General features: G+C 34.6%; 2 protein-coding genes across 2 annotated transcripts; both read left to right on the forward strand.

Moving 5' to 3' along the window:
• Positions 1-1,499: 1,499 nt before the first annotated feature.
• On the forward strand, positions 1,500-6,339 carry LOC144440962 (peptidyl-prolyl cis-trans isomerase NIMA-interacting 1-like). Its single transcript, XM_078130436.1, has 3 exons — positions 1,500-1,565; positions 2,498-2,680; positions 3,396-6,339. The coding sequence occupies exons 1-3, from the start codon at positions 1,511-1,513 to the stop codon at positions 3,614-3,616; spliced, it is 459 nt and encodes a 152-aa protein (XP_077986562.1). The 5' UTR covers positions 1,500-1,510; the 3' UTR covers positions 3,617-6,339.
• A 3,060-nt stretch (positions 6,340-9,399) lies between these two features.
• Positions 9,400-18,119, forward strand: LOC144440883 (allograft inflammatory factor 1-like). Its single transcript, XM_078130323.1, has 6 exons — positions 9,400-9,503; positions 9,915-9,976; positions 12,944-13,010; positions 13,850-13,891; positions 14,766-14,928; positions 15,681-18,119. Exons 1-6 carry the CDS (start codon positions 9,473-9,475, stop codon positions 15,772-15,774), a joined length of 459 nt encoding a protein of 152 aa, XP_077986449.1. The 5' UTR covers positions 9,400-9,472; the 3' UTR covers positions 15,775-18,119.
• The last annotated feature ends 38 nt before the right edge of the window (positions 18,120-18,157 follow it).

The following is an 18,157-nucleotide window of genomic DNA, read 5'->3' on the forward strand; positions in this document are numbered from 1 at the left end:
ACAGACAGACAGACAAACAAACAGAAAGACAGACAGACAGACAGACAGACCGACCGACCGACCGACCGACCGACCGACCGACCGACGGACGGACGGACGGACGGACGGACGGACAGACAGACAGACAGACAGACAGACAGACAGACAGACAGACAGACAGACAGACAGAAAAACTTATATACATTGAATAGCGAACTTCACATGCGCATGCACCGCGCACATATATATACACTTATATACACACATCTCAGACAAGCTAGCCCCGACAGTTTGGCTATGTGACCTGTGGGCACTTTTAAAGTGGCCGTATGGATGAAACATGGACATTTATTTCTGATTTATAATTCGTAAAACAACTTTACATATACCAGGTCCTTGTTTGTAACTCAATAAATTGCAAGAAGCTAAACAGCCTGTACGTACATATACAATAACAAACATCATTTTTTCACACATTTTTAACTTTACAAACAAGGAATTTCTCCTAGTCCTTATGTTGCCTCACGCATTTTTCTTTTTGAAATAGAAAAACATAAAGTTTTTTTTTTATAAATTAAAAATCCAAATTATAAACACCAAATTCTTATCCATATGATGGCCAATTTGAATTTAGTGAAAAAAAGGGCCTAGCAGCAAGACTATATATCTACCGAGGGGTTACAAAGTCGAATTACACATATGTAACTAAACTTAGTCTTTCTAACCACTCGATAGTGATGCACAGACTTACTGCTACAGAGTAGGTGTAATGTAGATTGAACGTGGCCATTGCTATTGTTTTGTTGTCACGTTCAAATGTGTGGAATAATATTTTATTTTCTATTGCCAACTATCATTTCGTCTGGTACTTGGTCGATGTTATTTGAATTAAGAATCAAACTTAGACAAAGTGAGTAGAGCGAGAGGATACGACATTACATAGTTATTTAGGAAAATGAAACGAAGGACTATATGCACGATGAATTCTGCGATTTCTTTTCATTCTGCATGTTCTATTGGTTGCATTCTCGCAAACCAGAGCTGTTTTTGCTTCCGAGACACTGCGAAATAAATTTGGCGGTGCGTCTTGGACGGTGCCGTAAAAGAGGGTGTGATTTACGACGATGTTTTGATTGTTATAAATAGATGGCTTACATTCATTGACATTGCCCTTAATTATCTCTTTGCAATGGCGCAAATCAAATCCCATTGTGTTAAAATGATTTACTTTGTTTCTCATCGTTGTAAACTACTGTCATGGTAACGCTATCCTACAAACTTGTTTGAATTTAACAAATGTTAACCTGTAATAGGTTGTAACTCCGAAAAATACAAAATACTACAGCCAGAATAAAAATAATACTTTTGGCCTTAACGGCTAGCCCTAAAATTTTATAAGTTTTTCTTAAGCCGAATACAAGATAATTTGTGTATTGCATGCTATTATACATTTAACTGGATAAGACCCCCTAGGAAGTTATATTATTCAACATTTCCATGTACTTAGGGAGGCTTGAAAGAAGAAGACAAGATGGCCGAGTCTCTACCTTCCGGTTGGGAACTGAAATACAGTCGTAGTCACGATGGTAAGAACCTGCAAGCATGAACGATAATGTAGAAATAGTTTGTAAAGACGGAAGACACTCAAGCTGTGTTGTTACACACAGTTAATTATACAACTATCAACTGCACATCATCCACATGTCACATGTCTCGTCCGGCGAAATGGACTAGTGCACTGTCATGCATGTGGTCAAGGCTAGTACTAGTAGTGTATTACATTGACAATGGAAAACTCTATGCATGCAGGACTTTGAACAGGGAGTGTTGCCCACTGTGTGATAAAGGCACTTGAATCAATCTGTACATATAAATAAACATAATATTCAATTGTTGCAGTGGGTTATACTTCCATGGTATAATATAACAAATAAGATTCGATTGCCTGTGGTTGCACGTCTTGACTACACGCATTGACAGTTCATTAATTATCAACACGTTGATTGTTGTGTGTTGTTTTTAGGTAGCTGCAATACTTATATATAGCATTTAAACAATCCTAACCAATGCGACTTTGCTGTACAATCTATGAATAATGGACTGAGTATAATGTAGCATGGTTTGTACTAGCATTATAGCATTCATCTATTATAGCATTCATCTATTAATTGGATGATCCGAGTTTAAATCCCAGCCCTCTCCTCTATTACATTTGGTGACAAAGTAAAGTGGGGCCTGTGCTGGCATACAGTGCTTGTGGTATTATAGGGGAGTGCTCCTATTCAAAGAAGGGAACTATATGAACATCAACCTGAACTGATCTATAACGTGTGGTTGGGACGGACTTCTCAAAATAGAGAAGACAGAAGATCTAGGAGTGTAATAGTATGATTTGTAGTATATCTTGTCTAGTATAAGAGGGTCCTGGGTTTGAATTCAAGCCCTGGCCAGCCTTTCTCCTTCTCAACAACACCAATGCTACCAGTCTAGTTGACATCTGGTGTGTTTTCACTTTCAGGTAGGCCCTATTATCTAAATATCCATACCAAGCAGAGTCAATGGGAGAAACCAACACCGCCATCATCTGACACAGTGAGAGCATCCCACTTACTTGTAAAACATCGTCAATCAAGACGACCATCTTCATGGAAAGAAGAAAACATAACACGAAGTAAAGAAGAAGCTTTGGAAATACTGAAAGGTACGTTTCTATGGTTACTATGTAGTGTAGATGTAGACAATAGAAATGAAATAACACAAAGGAAAGGAGCTGAATGAAAATGGCAAATGTTATATTGCTGTTTTATGAATGCACAATGGGGTTACCGTTATAATGTTAAGCAGGGTTAGACATGTATATGATACAACTTAGAGGGCGCCCTTCTTGTTACTCATACACTCGCCATACAAAACACCCAGGTTGACTCACTGATAGATTTACATGTATATATCTGAGCACTGATTACAGTATCATACAGTTTGGTTAGAAAACTGACTTGCTGCTACATCATTTTACAACTACAGAGGGGTACAGAGTAAAATCTTAATTTTTTGTGTGGAATTATTACTTGTTGTGTAGGTAATGACTCCTTTCAACAAGCTTATTACATATTGGCAAACAGAAAGATGTCACTGCAAAAACTGATTGACGCTAACAAATCAGTTTTACCAAGTCCACAGAAATACAGTCCACTGATCATGTATTAAAAGTAGCCTGTCAATGGTTATGGATCTATGGTTAGCATTACACTGAAGTGCAGCAAAGTCACATATTCAACAACGTACGTAGACAGGCTGTAATAAAGTATTCAATAATAATAAATTTTAGTCCATTTGATTACTTTCTACACAGAAATAAACTAAATAAAGTAAATACATTGTTCCTCAATTCATGTGTTGATATCATATTTGTACAGGACACCGTCAAGCCATTGCGACTGGTCAAGTAGACTTTAGTCAACTAGCATCAACAGAGAGTGATTGCAGTTCAGCTAAGAATGGCGGAGACTTGGGACCATTTAAAGCTGGACAAATGCAGAAACCATTTGAAGACGCAACGTTTGCTTTGAATATTGGAGAGCTTAGTCAACCAGTGTTCACAGACTCTGGTATTCATATTATATTAAGAACTGGCTAGATGTAAATCTTATGGATGTCACAAATTTACTAGTGTATGTAGATTTAAATCTTGTCGATGCAACATGTACTAGTGCGTGTAGATTTAAAATGTAGGGAACACGAGTGAATTAAGTATGCCCCTGCAGCAGGACTGAAGAAAGTGGTACTAAAACAAACAAGGTCTTTCATATTACTTCAGATCTTCTTTGGTACCACTGTAGTGTCAGTACATTTGCCACTTTCTTGTTCGTTTTGTAACTTTACAATTTTATCATATGTAGTTTACACTAACTAAGAAATAAAAAATGTTACCAACTAAAATCCTACAAACACACAGCAGTGTATCCACCCTTGTATCAAAGTAAACTTTTGTTCCAAACACAACATTCAAAATTGTTTCCTGAAATCTTTTACTTCACACTTCAGTCGTTGTAGATGCTATGTTTCTGAAACTTCTTTGTGTTTTTATGAAAGAAGTAGAATAAAAGAAGTTGACAATAGGGAACTTGCAAACCTGCCATGTTGAATGTTGCATCATGGGAAATGTGATCATAAATACTAATCAAATAGTATTGTAAACAGTATGTTACATTGTTTGTAACCACAAATAATCAATTCATAGTCATTTTGAGAGGTTTATTTTATCGGTAGCTCCAGATTAGGTATTATGGTAACCACAGGTAATCCCATAGTCCTTTGCATCTGAGCATGCTCAGTCTGGATTACAAGTTCCCTATTATAGAAAGGTGAAACTGAAATTATTTAAAATGATAGTATTAAAAGCAAAGAAAACATAAAATGTCTTAGTGAATTTGTATTGTAGTATTGTAACAAAACCATGTGTAATATTAGAATGCAATAATAGTGTTTTTATATGGAACTAAGACCAGTCCAACTACAGAGTGATGTGCACACTACACTGTGAAAAGCCGAGTCTTGAGGAAAGTAACAAGTTTGATAATGAACAAGACACAGGTTTCACATAGGATTAAGTAATATCTTTAATTCAACATTTCGGCTTTACATGGAAATCCTTCTTCGGGAATCTAAAAATGAACAGAAGATATGGACAATTTATAACATAAGGTTGAAGGAAAGGAGAATGACATACAGTTACAAGGGAATCGTGACAGTATGTGAGGTTGGAAAAGGTTAAAATAACACTGTAAACTAGAACTAGGAAGACTAAATACTAAAGTGGGTAAAAACCTAATTGTACTGGATTAGAAATGAAACAAGCTAAACATAATGTTTGCTGAACTGTCAGACAGTCTTTCCAAATTATTCTTTTAATTTTCTTCTAAAATTTTGTGTATGGGACCATGCTAGAATCTATGTGGTGTCATACATTTTGTGTATGGGACCATGTTAGAATCTATGTGGTGTCATACATTTTGTGTATGGGACCATGTTAGAATCTATGTGGTGTCATACATTTTGTGTATGGGACCATGTTAGAATCTATGTGGTGTCATACATTTTGTGTATGGGATCATGTTAGAATCTATGTGGTGTCATACATTTTGTGTATGGGATCATGTTAGAATCTATGTGGTGTCATACATTTTGTGTATGGGACCATGTTAGAATCTATGTGGTGTCATACATTTTGTGTATGGGACCATGTTAGAATCTATGTGGTGTCATAAATTTTGTGTATGGGATCATGTTAGAATCTATGTGGTGTCATACATTTTGTGTATGGGACCATGCTAGAATCTATGTGGTGTCATACATTTTGTGTATGGGACCATGTTAGAATCTATGTGGTGTCATAAATTTTGTGTATGGGATCATGTTAGAATCTATGTGGTGTCATAAATTTTGTGTATGGGACCATGTTAGAATCTATGTGGTGTCATAAATTTTGTGTATGAGACCATGTTAGAATCTATGTGGTGTCATAAATTTTGTGTATGGGATCATGTTAGAAGCCATGTGGTGTCATAAATTTTGTGTATGGGATCATGTTAGAAGCCATGTCGTGTCATAGTCAGGCAGTAGCATTATATTTCTGTGTTTTTGCTTCTGTGGAATATTAACTTAGATTCCTACAAAAATTAAAGTAGGTTTAAAAGAAAAAAGGTAAACTGTAAGTGTTAGAAAGTGACCAACTATGTGTTTGTTGATGTGTGTAGGTGAGAGATAATAGCCAACAAAAGCTACTGTTGTCATTTTTCACCATTTTGTTGACCACTGTTAGTAGGTATCCATTGACTTGTAATGGCACTTTTCTGCCAAAGTGTTATTATCTTCTTCACCCTACAATGGCAGTATGTATTAATGATGCAGTGAACAGTGTTGACTGTATGTGTTCCTGGCAATCATTTTTCACCAATGACTTTTCTGTTTGTGGCAATCAGGAATTAAACAAGTTTCTCATCAATGACTTCGCTTGTTTGTGGCCATCAAAAATTAGACTCATTTCATCCATCACTTTGTCTGTTTGTGGCAGTCAAGATAAGTTTCATACCAAGACATGATCAGTGTTATAATTGATGACAGCTAGCAAAATCATCAGGTATGCCAACAAATGTTCATTGTAGCCTAAAGTCAAGTTGTGTGCAGATTCTTGTTTACAGAATCCATAGATGTTATAACAATTATACCAAAGTCAATGCTATTTGTTCCACAGTTGTAGTACAACAGAATCCATAGATGTTATAACAATTATACCAAAGTCAACGCTATTTGTTCCACAGTTGTAGTACAACAGAATCCATAGATGTTATAACAATTATACCAAAGTTAATAAATCTAGTTCTTGTGAAGAACGGTTGCAATACATGAATTAGTCTTGTATAATTTCTTGTGTGTGTCTTTCCTGGTCAGAGAAATAATGAAAAGGATATATGGTGTGTTCAGATACTAGTAAATAACAAAAAAAAATTATGTTGGCTGTATGATGCCATATTGTTCCACCTTTGTTGACCTTCTCTCTGAGATGTTGAGGACACCCAAATAGAGCAAATCGTAGAGGCTACAAATTATGTTGTTACACTATACATGTTTTGGTCATCTTTATATAATATACTATTGTGGCAGCCTCCTTTTTTGCAAACTTTGACCAGAGAATCACGAACTATATCCCATAATTTTATCCTGGCAATTCTAGTCAAAATTTCATTCTCCCTATCCTTAAAAAAAAATAAGTTGTCATCAATATTATTATATGACTACACACACTGCTACCATCGCAACTGCGATTCTGTTTCGAATCTGATAGCTGACTTCTTGAATACAATACATACCGTTAGACTACGTCAGCTTACCTCCGATTAATGAGTATACCGCCACCTTGAGGTCACAAAGGGAATTTATCTGACAAATGTGTCGACCGGAGCAGCAGGAAAGCTCAATATATGTATGGTTCTTTACCGAGTTTACACGTAACTGTCCGTGTCCCTTTGTAATTAGTTATTCTGTTGTATTAAAGAATCTCTCACATGCAATTATGGGTATTTAACTTTATTTTAGTTATTGTTACACCTTGTAACCATGGTAACTTATCTCAAAATATGTTCATGAACAAGCTAAAAAAGATGAAGCAGGTGCAAAAAAGAAAACAACAGAAAACAATATTTGCAAATGAAGCGCCAACTTACGGCCTACTAATAACTAAATATATTCTACAAGAAAAGCCAAAGTAACTTTTTTGAGAAAAGATACAAACGCAAAACAATATTTTCAATGAGAGAGTTTCAAAAGATATTTCGTTTTATGCCAGCGCCAGCTATAAGCTTACTTTAAAATAATTCTAAACGTCAATTTCTGAAATCATCCATCCCGGTACCAGCACAATATGCATGTCATACAACCACATTGTATTTAGATTAGATTCCTTAGCATCCATCTTTACTGACTTAGTGTGATGAAGGCGAATTCCGAATAAAATGTTTTTGTTGTCAGGATCAAGGATGCAATAAACTTGCTCACCGGGCCCGTAGTGATAGTTTAACGTCTTAAAACTAAATAATCGATGCACGTAGGAAAGAAGAAACGTAATTTACTGGGGATATAGGTTATTCAAATTGAAAGGATTGCTAAACTTTAATCTTTTTTTTTAATCACAATCGCATTCAGCAGATTTTTAGTACTCTGATAGCCTACCTGTAGACTTGAGAACGCCTACCGCTACACTATTCCGCTATCCCAACTGTAGCCTACCTGTAGACTTGAGAACGCCTACCGCTACACTATTCCGCTATCCTAACTGTAGCCTACCTGTAGACTTGAGAACGGCTATCCCTACACTATTCCGCTAGGTCAAAAAAAAATTATCTGGTTCTGGTCAGGGTAAACATTCCAAAGTGGTGCGACGACGCGAATTTTTTTTTTCCTCTATTTTTTTTTTTTTTTTTTTTTGCAAATTAGTAAATACACATTTTTTTGATACTTTACATACTCTGTTCTATCATATTTATCTCTTGAAAAACTTCCTTTTTCTTCGAAGCAGTTTAGGCTTTGTATTTAAACAGTCTTGGCATGTAGGGTAGATTTCAGCTGTTTGTTCTCCTGATATCAGGAATAAATAAGGAACGGGAAAGCAAAAATTATCGGAAAAAAAGGATCGACGCGAGGGTATTAACGGCATGCGCGCGCTGACCAGAACCAGATATATTTTTTTCGGTCCTATCCTAACTGTATCCTACCTGTAGACTTGAGAACGCCTACCGCTACACTATTCCGCTATAATCCTAACTGTATCCTACCTGTAGACTTGAGAACGCCTACCGCTACACTATTCCGCTATCCTAACTGTAGCCTACCTGTAGACTTGAGAACGCCTACCGCTACACTATTCTGCTATCCTAACACAGGGCACTCAGACTTGGTTCGTTATGTTTACGAAAAACAAACAAACAAACAAACAAACAAACAAAATAAATAAATAAATAAATAAATAAATAGATAGATAGATAAATAAATAAATAAATAAATAAATAAAAAAGCAAACAATTAATAAATAGATAGATAGATAAATAAATAAATAAATAAATAAATAAATACTGACAATCATCAACAAGAGAGTAATTACAAATCATTATCAACAACAAGAGTTTTCCTATATGCGCGCGAAATGGCCACAATTGTACATACCCCAACAATTGTAGCCATTTACATTCGATGACCCTCTTTCACATATATACCTATATATACGATCGTACACCTATTTAAACCTAATAGAATATATTGCGTGATACATGATGGTATCGGTTTTCCGGAGATGACTCCGCTCCAAGCCGCACAGTGCAGCGGAAGTCACGATTCCAACTTTCGGAGAATGGGTGAATAAGGGGTGAAGGGCACAAGTTATTTGAATTGTTGGGTTTTCATAATAGTATCCTTTCGATGATTCCATTGAACGACTGTTGTTCGCGGTTGACCTAATATGGTAAGCATCTATTTTAAGAAACAAAAAAGAAGGAACTAGACACAATGACAGAAGTACACGAATTAAGATTGTATAATCTTTGATGCGTGGGTGACATGACATCTCACCCCAGCAGCCACACTACAAGATAATGCAATGTTCAAGAACGCGTAACTTGATATGCGTGGTTATAGATTATTCTATTCTAATGGAGGAGTGTGTTTCTTTAAATTCAAATCCTCCCAATTAATTAACCAAGTGTCATCTATAGTTTCAAGTACACATAATGTATAATTACTGATAAATCGAGCATAGCTGTTATCAGTTATCCCCTGATGAACTGTGAAATAGATACACTGTATACCAATGATGGGAAGTTACCCCATATAGGAATAGTTGCTTCCATTTCGAGGGAGTTAAATTACCTATCATTATAGTAATCGTGTAGCACTCTGCAGGTCGTGAAGCTGAAACGAGGAACTCGTCAGTTACTGTGCAAAAATGGAAAAAGTTGATCATACAAACAAACAAGGTAAGAGAATATTATCAGCCAAATGTTACTTTGGTGTCTTTTTACGGGTCAATACAAGTTGTAGTCAATTTACTACTGAGAGAGCAGAAGTTTGTAGTCCCCGCCCCACATTTATGTCCATTACTGGTATTACAATGTACTATGTGAATGTAGATACGACTGGGAAGTAACATCTTCTTTCACGCGTACAGTACTTCCGGGTTTCATGCTGTTCGAAGTCCAATTTCTTTTGTATAATTTTTACAGCGACCAACTTACGAACAATATACAACATCGTTTAGTAAGAACAAGAGAATTGTGTGTCATAAAAGTAACGAGGAATACGTTATAAAGATTGTGATTTGACAATGTAGATATGTACGTGTATATACCAATGTATAATGCTAAAATAGAGACATTACTTCCTTGTAGGTGGTAAAGTTTGGGGCGAAATCAAGAAAACACAAGAGGCGTATCTTGATGGTGAAAACCAGGTAAAAATCAAATTGTGACGAAGACTTGAAACTAAAAAGATTTTTTTAGACAGCATCTTGTCCGTTAACGTTTTTGTCTCCTACTTCTCCGTCTTCTGTATCCCCTTTTTATCTTGTCATCCTTTGCTCATCCTTACTGTTATCAATTCCTACCTAGTAGTTATGTACGTATGTACAAATAGACATTGTCAAATACATATACATTCAAAGGCCAAGGTTTTAATCCCAGGATCTCACATCAGTGTTATCTTATCAATGTAGCCATAATGATGAGTTAGGATTATTCTTTTGTTCAGGACCAATTTTTTCTATCTGTCAGATAACAGGTTTTCACATCCAATTTCACACAATTTTAAACCGAATGGGAACTTGGCTTTTGATTAAGATGAAGTAAGTATTGACTGTAAATATTGAACTAATAGCAAAGTACACATTATTGAGTATACTTCCATACTGACATTCCAGTAACTTAGTACCACAGGTGCCATTGTTGTAATACTGACATACAAGGTTACTTATTTTTTGTTCCAAGGTAAAAGAAACGTTATGAAACCAGTTTGTAAGTGTTTTATTTCTGTGATTTGTAAGTGTTTTATTTCTGTGATAAAAAAAAACAATACAAAAAATTGTTAGCCCAACACAATAAGCAGGAAGATCAGAAAACAATTCATTTTGGTAGAGTCAAATGTTTTGACCCTTTAACTCACCAATCATTATTGTCCTTGTCAACATTTGACCCTCTACCTCATCCATCATTGAGAATATCTTGCCTATGGAGTAGTGAGGTCATAAAGTCAACTGAACAAAACATGGTACTGTACGCAGTAGTCAATAAGTGTAGCATGTAGTAATGAATCACTGTTAATTATAGAGTAACAGATCTGTTTATTTCAGAAGTAAAGTCAAACGTTTATAGAGTTTACTGTATATTTTAAAGGCCAGGGTTTCAATCCCAAGGTCTACATCAGTGTTATCTTATCAGTGAAGCCATAAGGATTAGGGGGGGGGGGGGGGATTAGTACATAGGATCATTCTTTTGTTTTGGACCAACTTTTTCTATAGTTCTGCTAAACAACTTTATTCTCACATGAATTTTAATCGTAATCTGAACTGGACATGCTAGGATGTTTTGTTGTATAATATTTAATTTAGCTTCTTGTAATTATAGTAAATATTATAGCAACTGTGACAATTAAGGGGAAAGGATACCATGTGGATTTACTGTGTAATAAAAACCTGGATGTTAAGTGAGATAAAATGAGTTGGTTTCATTCACTTTCTTTCATCAATACAGAACTGACATTGATCAAAACTTAGGAGGAAGTGAGGTATGGGCCTTGGTAGGGAATTTCCCTTACAAATGCATAGTTGATACAATGACAATGATAACAGGGCAAGTTTGACAAAGCTTATACTAGTATTTCACTTCTACCTAAGTTGTGACACAGACGAGGAAGAAAGATTGATGTCAGCTCTTGTTGAACGTAATGAACACAAGATATCCTTTCCTTTGAAACAATTAATATATAATGATGTAATATTTTTATGTACTAAATGATCAAAATAAGTCTTAGTAAAAAATTCTTAGTAGCTTATGTTTTCTTCACCCTGTCTGTCTGTCTGTCTGTCTGTCTGTCTGTCTGTCTGTCTGTCTGTCTGTCTGTCTGTCTGTCTGTCTGTCTGTCTGTCTGTTTGTCTCTGTCTGTCTGTCTGTCTGTCTGTCTGTCTGTCTGTCTGTCTGTCATTGTCTTTTGTGTTTGGAGCATTTAAAAACAATTATGGGATCGGAGTGTGTGGGTGAAGTTTACAATCAGATTTATATTGTTTAGGAAAAAGCGTTTTATTTTATCTTCCCTGAATTTGGCTTGATGCCCATGGTCTTAAAGAAATAGAAAGACCTAAAATGTCTGAAATGTGATAGGGTCCCAAGCTACCTTGAACTTTGACCTTGTGATTGCACTTTTTCCAAATTTGGCTAAGATATTTATGATAAATATGTAATGATGTCATACAATAATAAATCATTTTAATCAGATACATGTAGCAAAAATTGAAAACAAGAAGTCGATCTTGAAAAGTTTCCCAAAGTTTTATAATTCCTCTTTTTAATTGGTAGATTTTAACTGACATTTCAATTTTATATTTTATTGACCATGAAACATTAATTCCATAGTTCTTAACTCTTTTTGAAAAAGAATATATCATATATAGTGTTGGTTTTTGTGTTCTACAGCATTAATTTGCCATTTTCATTAAGGTGAAAATTTGAAGGAAAAAATACTTTGTACAGATACACTGTGTCATAGAGAAGTCATCACATCACAAAAAGGAAATTCCATTTCTAAGACAATTACAAAATTTATCACAAAATAAAACATTGGATGTACATATGTTGATTGTCAGTCAATTATTGTAATCTTTAGTAGTGGTAACATACAAGTTTATTTTTTACTTCAGAATCCATTATTTGATCTGAAGGATAACATGCCAAAAAAGGATAAAATAGTTCTTTAAATATTTATAACGATTTCTGTTACTTTGTAGCTGACAATGAGAATAACTTTATTTAATAGTTCTAGGAAAATGGCATTATGTAATTTTAATGATTTAGAGGTGTAGTGAACAAAATTCCATTAATACATCATAGCGAAAGTGATGTTTTTCCTTTAACGTGAATGAAAGAAAGTGTTTGTGAATATTCTTGATTTGATACATTATGGATCCTCTGCCTTATCTATTCCCTAAACCTGTTGTGTCTAACTCTAAGTATAAACTCTTAATTTCTGGTCATAATCTTTCCCATTGTGATGACATAACATTATTATGCTTGCTCTATTTACCCTGTGTAAACATATGCATTGTGTTCCTGAGTGATAAGGATTAAAGGTCAAAGGTCAAACATAGATCAAGTGATGCCATGCTGTTCACTTTTCTACTAAGCTCCCTTTCATCTATCACACATGACAGGCAATCTTAGAAGAAGACCTTTACAAGGATGAAGAGGATTTGGAAGAAAAACTACAACAGTACAAAAGTAATATAGCTAGCCTTTCACAGTCTATAACTACTATTCAAGTATTAATCTTTAGAATAAGTCTGAGACAAGATCAGAATTACTTCATTGTATGTTGGTGCAAAGTAATTATCTGTCTTTGTACTTGCTCCTGCAATGGTCTGTTATCCTAAGTCTATATACAACAAGAAACACTGAAGCAAAGCACTATCTCTATGTGCTACACTCTGTTTATAGCATTCATATCAAGTGTAAAAGTATACTATTTCAAATGGTTTATTTACAACTCTAGCATGTGGCCTTTCTAATGTGGTTAATTAGCAAGACAGACAGACAGACATACAGACAGACAGACAGACAGACAGACAGACAGACAGGCAGGCAGGCAAACAGATAGACAGACAGAAAAACCTGAGAAGGAAAGAAATCAGCTGAGTTTTAGTTTCTAAGTACATGTATTAAAAGTATATCATGATATTTATATCCAGTACAGTAACTGCAGCTGTAAAATTTATTACATAGAGAAACACCTGTCAGACACACATGTCAAAGCTATATATAATCAAGCTGTTATCACATGTGTTTTTGTTTTTAGAAGTGCTTTGAACAAATAGGCAAAACTTCTTCATTTTTTAGTTGTCTGTTCTATTTTGTCTATTTGCCATTCCCAGCTGAGTAAACTTTGTATGTATGTATGTATGTATGTATGTATGTATGTATGTATGTATGTATGTATGTATGTATGTATGTATGTATCTTTCTAAAAGTATGTACCGTTATCTATGTGATATATACTCTTCTGTCACTCATTGCTGTCCTATGACTTATAATATTTTGTTTTGATATTTGTTGTACAACAGAACAATTTATCGATTACGATGTGGACCATTCCAATGATTTAGGTAAGTACTTGATGGCATTCCAGCAATGAGTGACAAACATCCTGTTTGACTTTAATTATAGTTTCACATCCAATTTAGGTATTATTGGTAATACTAGTATTAGTAGTGTTACATTTCAGGAACAAGAGATTTCCTAGTAACTATTCATTGTGTACTCAAATTTTCAGTTTTGGCTTAACTCCAGCCAAGATAATTGAAGGTATTATTTAATATCAATGCAAAACTGTCATGAATTCAGATTGTTATTTTGTAGCAGTGACAAAGAAGTTTTAAAATTTGGAATTTGAAATGTTTTTTAATACATGAATAAAAAAAGTAGGGGCATAGATAAAATCTGTTGTGAACTTATATTTTATATAATATTAATAATATGTATGTATTAGTGATAACAGTTTGCCTGCTAAATGTTTTCGCATAAATCTGATTTTCATAAGTTATGTTTATTGTACGCTTTCACATCCATATTGAAACTACCAGCTTCCACTTCCTATAAAATCTACCATGTGGTGTTGTAGACTCCGCCATGTAAATATGAAGTTCACCTTCTAGTCACTGGATCGGGTCAAATAAACACTAAAATTAATCGCTATATTTTACCCCTGTTTAGGATGTATTTTTTATAGAATATAGGACTATTCACATTTTGTGTTGTCTGTCCCCTGCCCCTCTGACAGTCCCCCACCCCCACCCACCCCATTTTCCTACTTTCACTCAGGAATTCATTCGTTGGCAATTGCTATGTAACTATAATCAATTTCTGCCATAATATGGTTTAATTTTAACTGTCACTAGATTAAACCTTACTATTGACCACAATGATACTATCACACTTTGATCCTTAACACTATTTGTTATACACTTAAATTGTAATCAGATATAATGGATCTTAGGATTATGATGGAGAAACTCGGCCAAGCCAAGACACATTTAGAACTAAAGAAGATGATTGCTGAAGTGGATACGACAAAATCTGGTACAATAACATATAGAGAGTTCCTGGCAATGATGCTGGGTCCCAAATCATCAGTTTTGAGGATGTAAGTCTCTTCTAATATTTCCACTACAAATGATCTTTTCTTTTCATATTATTGGTAGTAGTCAATTAGTCAGTCAGTTAGTCAGTTAGTCAGTCAGTCAATCAATGAGTCAGTTTCTTTTCATATTATTGGTAGTAGTCAATTAGTCAGTCAGTTAGTCAGTCAGTCAGTCAATCAATGAGTCAATTTCTTTTCATATAATTGGTAGCAGTCAGTCAGTCAGTCAGTCAGTCAGTCAGTCAGTCAGTCAATCAATCTGTCAGTAATTATTTTGTTAGTTAGACAGTTGGTTAGTTAGTCAGTCAGTTAGTCTGTTTGGTAGTTATTTAGTTAGTGAGCGGTCAGTTAGTCAGTCTGTCAGTCAGTCAGTCAGTCAGTCAGTCAGTCAGTCAGTCAGTCAATGAGTCATTTAGTTACTTATTAGTTAGACAGTTAGTTAGCTAGTTAGTTAGCTAGTCAGTTAGTTAGCTAGCTAGTTAGCTAGTTAGTTAGTTAGTTAGTTAGTTAGTTAGTTAGCTAGCTAGCTAGCTAGTTAGTGAGTTATGAAGTCAGTTAGTTAGGAAGTCAGTTAATTATTTAGGTAATTTGTCAGTTGATTGATAAGTTATTTACTTTTTGGTTAGTTAGTTATAGTTAGGTAGTCAGTCAGTTTGCATAGTTGTTTGTTTGTTTGTTTGTTTGTTTGTTTGTTTGTTTGTTTGTTTGTTTGATTAATGTTTTCAACTTGATGCTAATATGTATTTTCATTGTAGAATCTTGAAGTTTGAAGAGAAAGCCAAGCTTGCAGCCAATGGTGACAAACCTAAAGGACCACCTCCTAAGAAGACTTTTGATGACTTGCCATAATTTCTGTTTGATGTTATGCACTGTAATTATCTCATTTTAGTTTAAAGCTTTGTAGTTGATAGTGATCATATTTGCTGACAAAGTCTTAATTTTTGTTTTAAAAAAACTTATCAAACGTTGAAAGTGACACAAGCTGAAATTATACAGTTCTGGGTTAAGTTTGTTGCTGCATATTTTAAAAGTTACTCACAGAATTCTACTTACTGTAGCATACTTAAACCGTCACTAGCTTGGAATCCATGCAGATGGGGATTTAAAATTTTAGTTTCCCACATGGATTCCAGGCATTGCAATTGGGAACTTGCAAACCCGCCATGTTGAATGTTGCATCATGGGAAATGTGATAATAAATACTAATCAATTAGTATTATAAACAACATTGATACATTGTTTGTAACCACAACTGATTATTCATAGTTACCCTGACCATTGTGGGAGGTTTATTTTATTGGTAGTTCCAGATTAGGTATTACGATAATCTCAGATAGTCCCATACACCTTTGCATCTGAGCATGCTCAGTCTGGATTGCAAGTTCCCTATTGACTGAGCTCAAACCTAGTATTAGGATATAATGTAACTTATAAATGATGTGATGGTTGAGGAAATCCTTACTTGGCAATGAAGTGTTTTAACAATTACCAGAAGATAATTGTTCTGTCATAGTGTACATCAACATCATCATTAGATAACATTATATTACAGTAGTCTTAATCAAGGTTTTATGGGAGTATTTTTAATTGCGTTAAAAGTTCATAAACTCAGCTTTTTTCACTTTAACTATGTGATAGGTATTTCTAGTGAAGAATATTGACCTATATAGGAACTTTACTGTATAATACTCCATTGCATTTATAGTGATACTTACTTTGTAAGTTAACTTTAGTAATAGCATAGCTCAGAATTATCATAATGTTGCCGTCTTGAAATATGGATAGATTTATGGTGTTTTCAATGACTGTTGATCAGTAAGTATAATTTGATTTTTTTGGAGAATATCTTTTGAGAATATTTCAATCTTGTGTACTAAATTTGGGTAATAAATGGTGTTGAAAATCTAAACCAATATTAAAGCAATTTTCATGAAGCAGAATGACAGAATATGGTATCTTACTAAACAGTCACTCTACCAATACTTTGTTTTATAAATCTGTATTTGCCCAGTGTACATGTAATAGTACTAGAGAAGTTTGTTTGTTTTACTCTCTATTCGTTATGTAAGTGTGGAGAGCCTTAGAATCTCTCACAGTCCTCGGAGCATTGCATTGCTAAAAGGGCTGTTTTGTATGTACCGATATCTACTGCATAATTGTACTGTGGGCCCAGAGGGGCATCACAATAACATGTCAACAAATGACTAGCCCTACGTAGTTGATAAGGGCCCACAGTACAAGGATATTCTAGTACAATTATGTGGTAGATATCAGTACATACAAAACAGCTAATAGTGATGCTCCCGAGGACTTGTGAGAGAGTCTAGGAGTGCCTGCCTTTTTTTCTAATACCAAGAGAAACTAATTTTTTAAATGACAAAATGAAGATAATTGAAGTATTCATTTTAATCTGTCTAAAATGTGAATTTTATATTTTGATGATTTCCTTTCAGTTTTTTTATTGATTATTTTTATATGTGAAGTGTTTGAAATTGTTACCTCCATGTCATTTTTAACTCATGTCCAACATTGCAAAATACAGTAGATGGGTTGTCAACTATCTGAATGGTGTCATTTGCATTATAAACACAATTGTTGCATGTAGATGATTGTAGAGGTAATTTGTGAAAATGTGGGTCGGATTTAACAGTGATGAAATGTTTGTAGTATTTAGTACACACTTGAAAGGGATGGGTATCAGTACTCCTATAGAACTAAGGGTATATAGTCATACGTATCATGGTTTTGACCCCCTTTTTCGACTCATGTAGACTTTTGATTCTTGACTTTTTAAGCATTTTTTAGAGGTTTGACTTCCTCCCTGAATGCATGTATGAACTTTGATTCCATATTGCACCCAACGTAGTTTCCAAGTTAAAAATTTCCACATTTTTCTGAGATTTTTGTGAAACATCACTTTTCAGGTTGCTAATTTTCAAATGTTTTCAAGAGTTAATTACTCTTTTCCGTCAGATTATGTAGACATTTGACCTAAATTAGTTTCTGGCTGAAACCATGCAGAATTTTGATCCCTAGTTTTTGAATTTTTTGTAGTGTTTGTGCTTCCAGTCTGCCAGAGTACACCTGTAACCATTACCCAGCCAAGTACCCCACCCCCCACCCATACACAATCAACAAATGCAATATTGTCCAGTTGTCTACAGTTGTAGAAATGTAACATCTACCTTTATCGTTTCAAGGAACAATAAATGTCTTTTTAATGAAATGTACT

This window comes from Glandiceps talaboti, chromosome 10, assembly GCF_964340395.1.
Source record: "Glandiceps talaboti chromosome 10, keGlaTala1.1, whole genome shotgun sequence".
NCBI lineage: Eukaryota > Metazoa > Hemichordata > Enteropneusta > Spengelidae > Glandiceps > Glandiceps talaboti.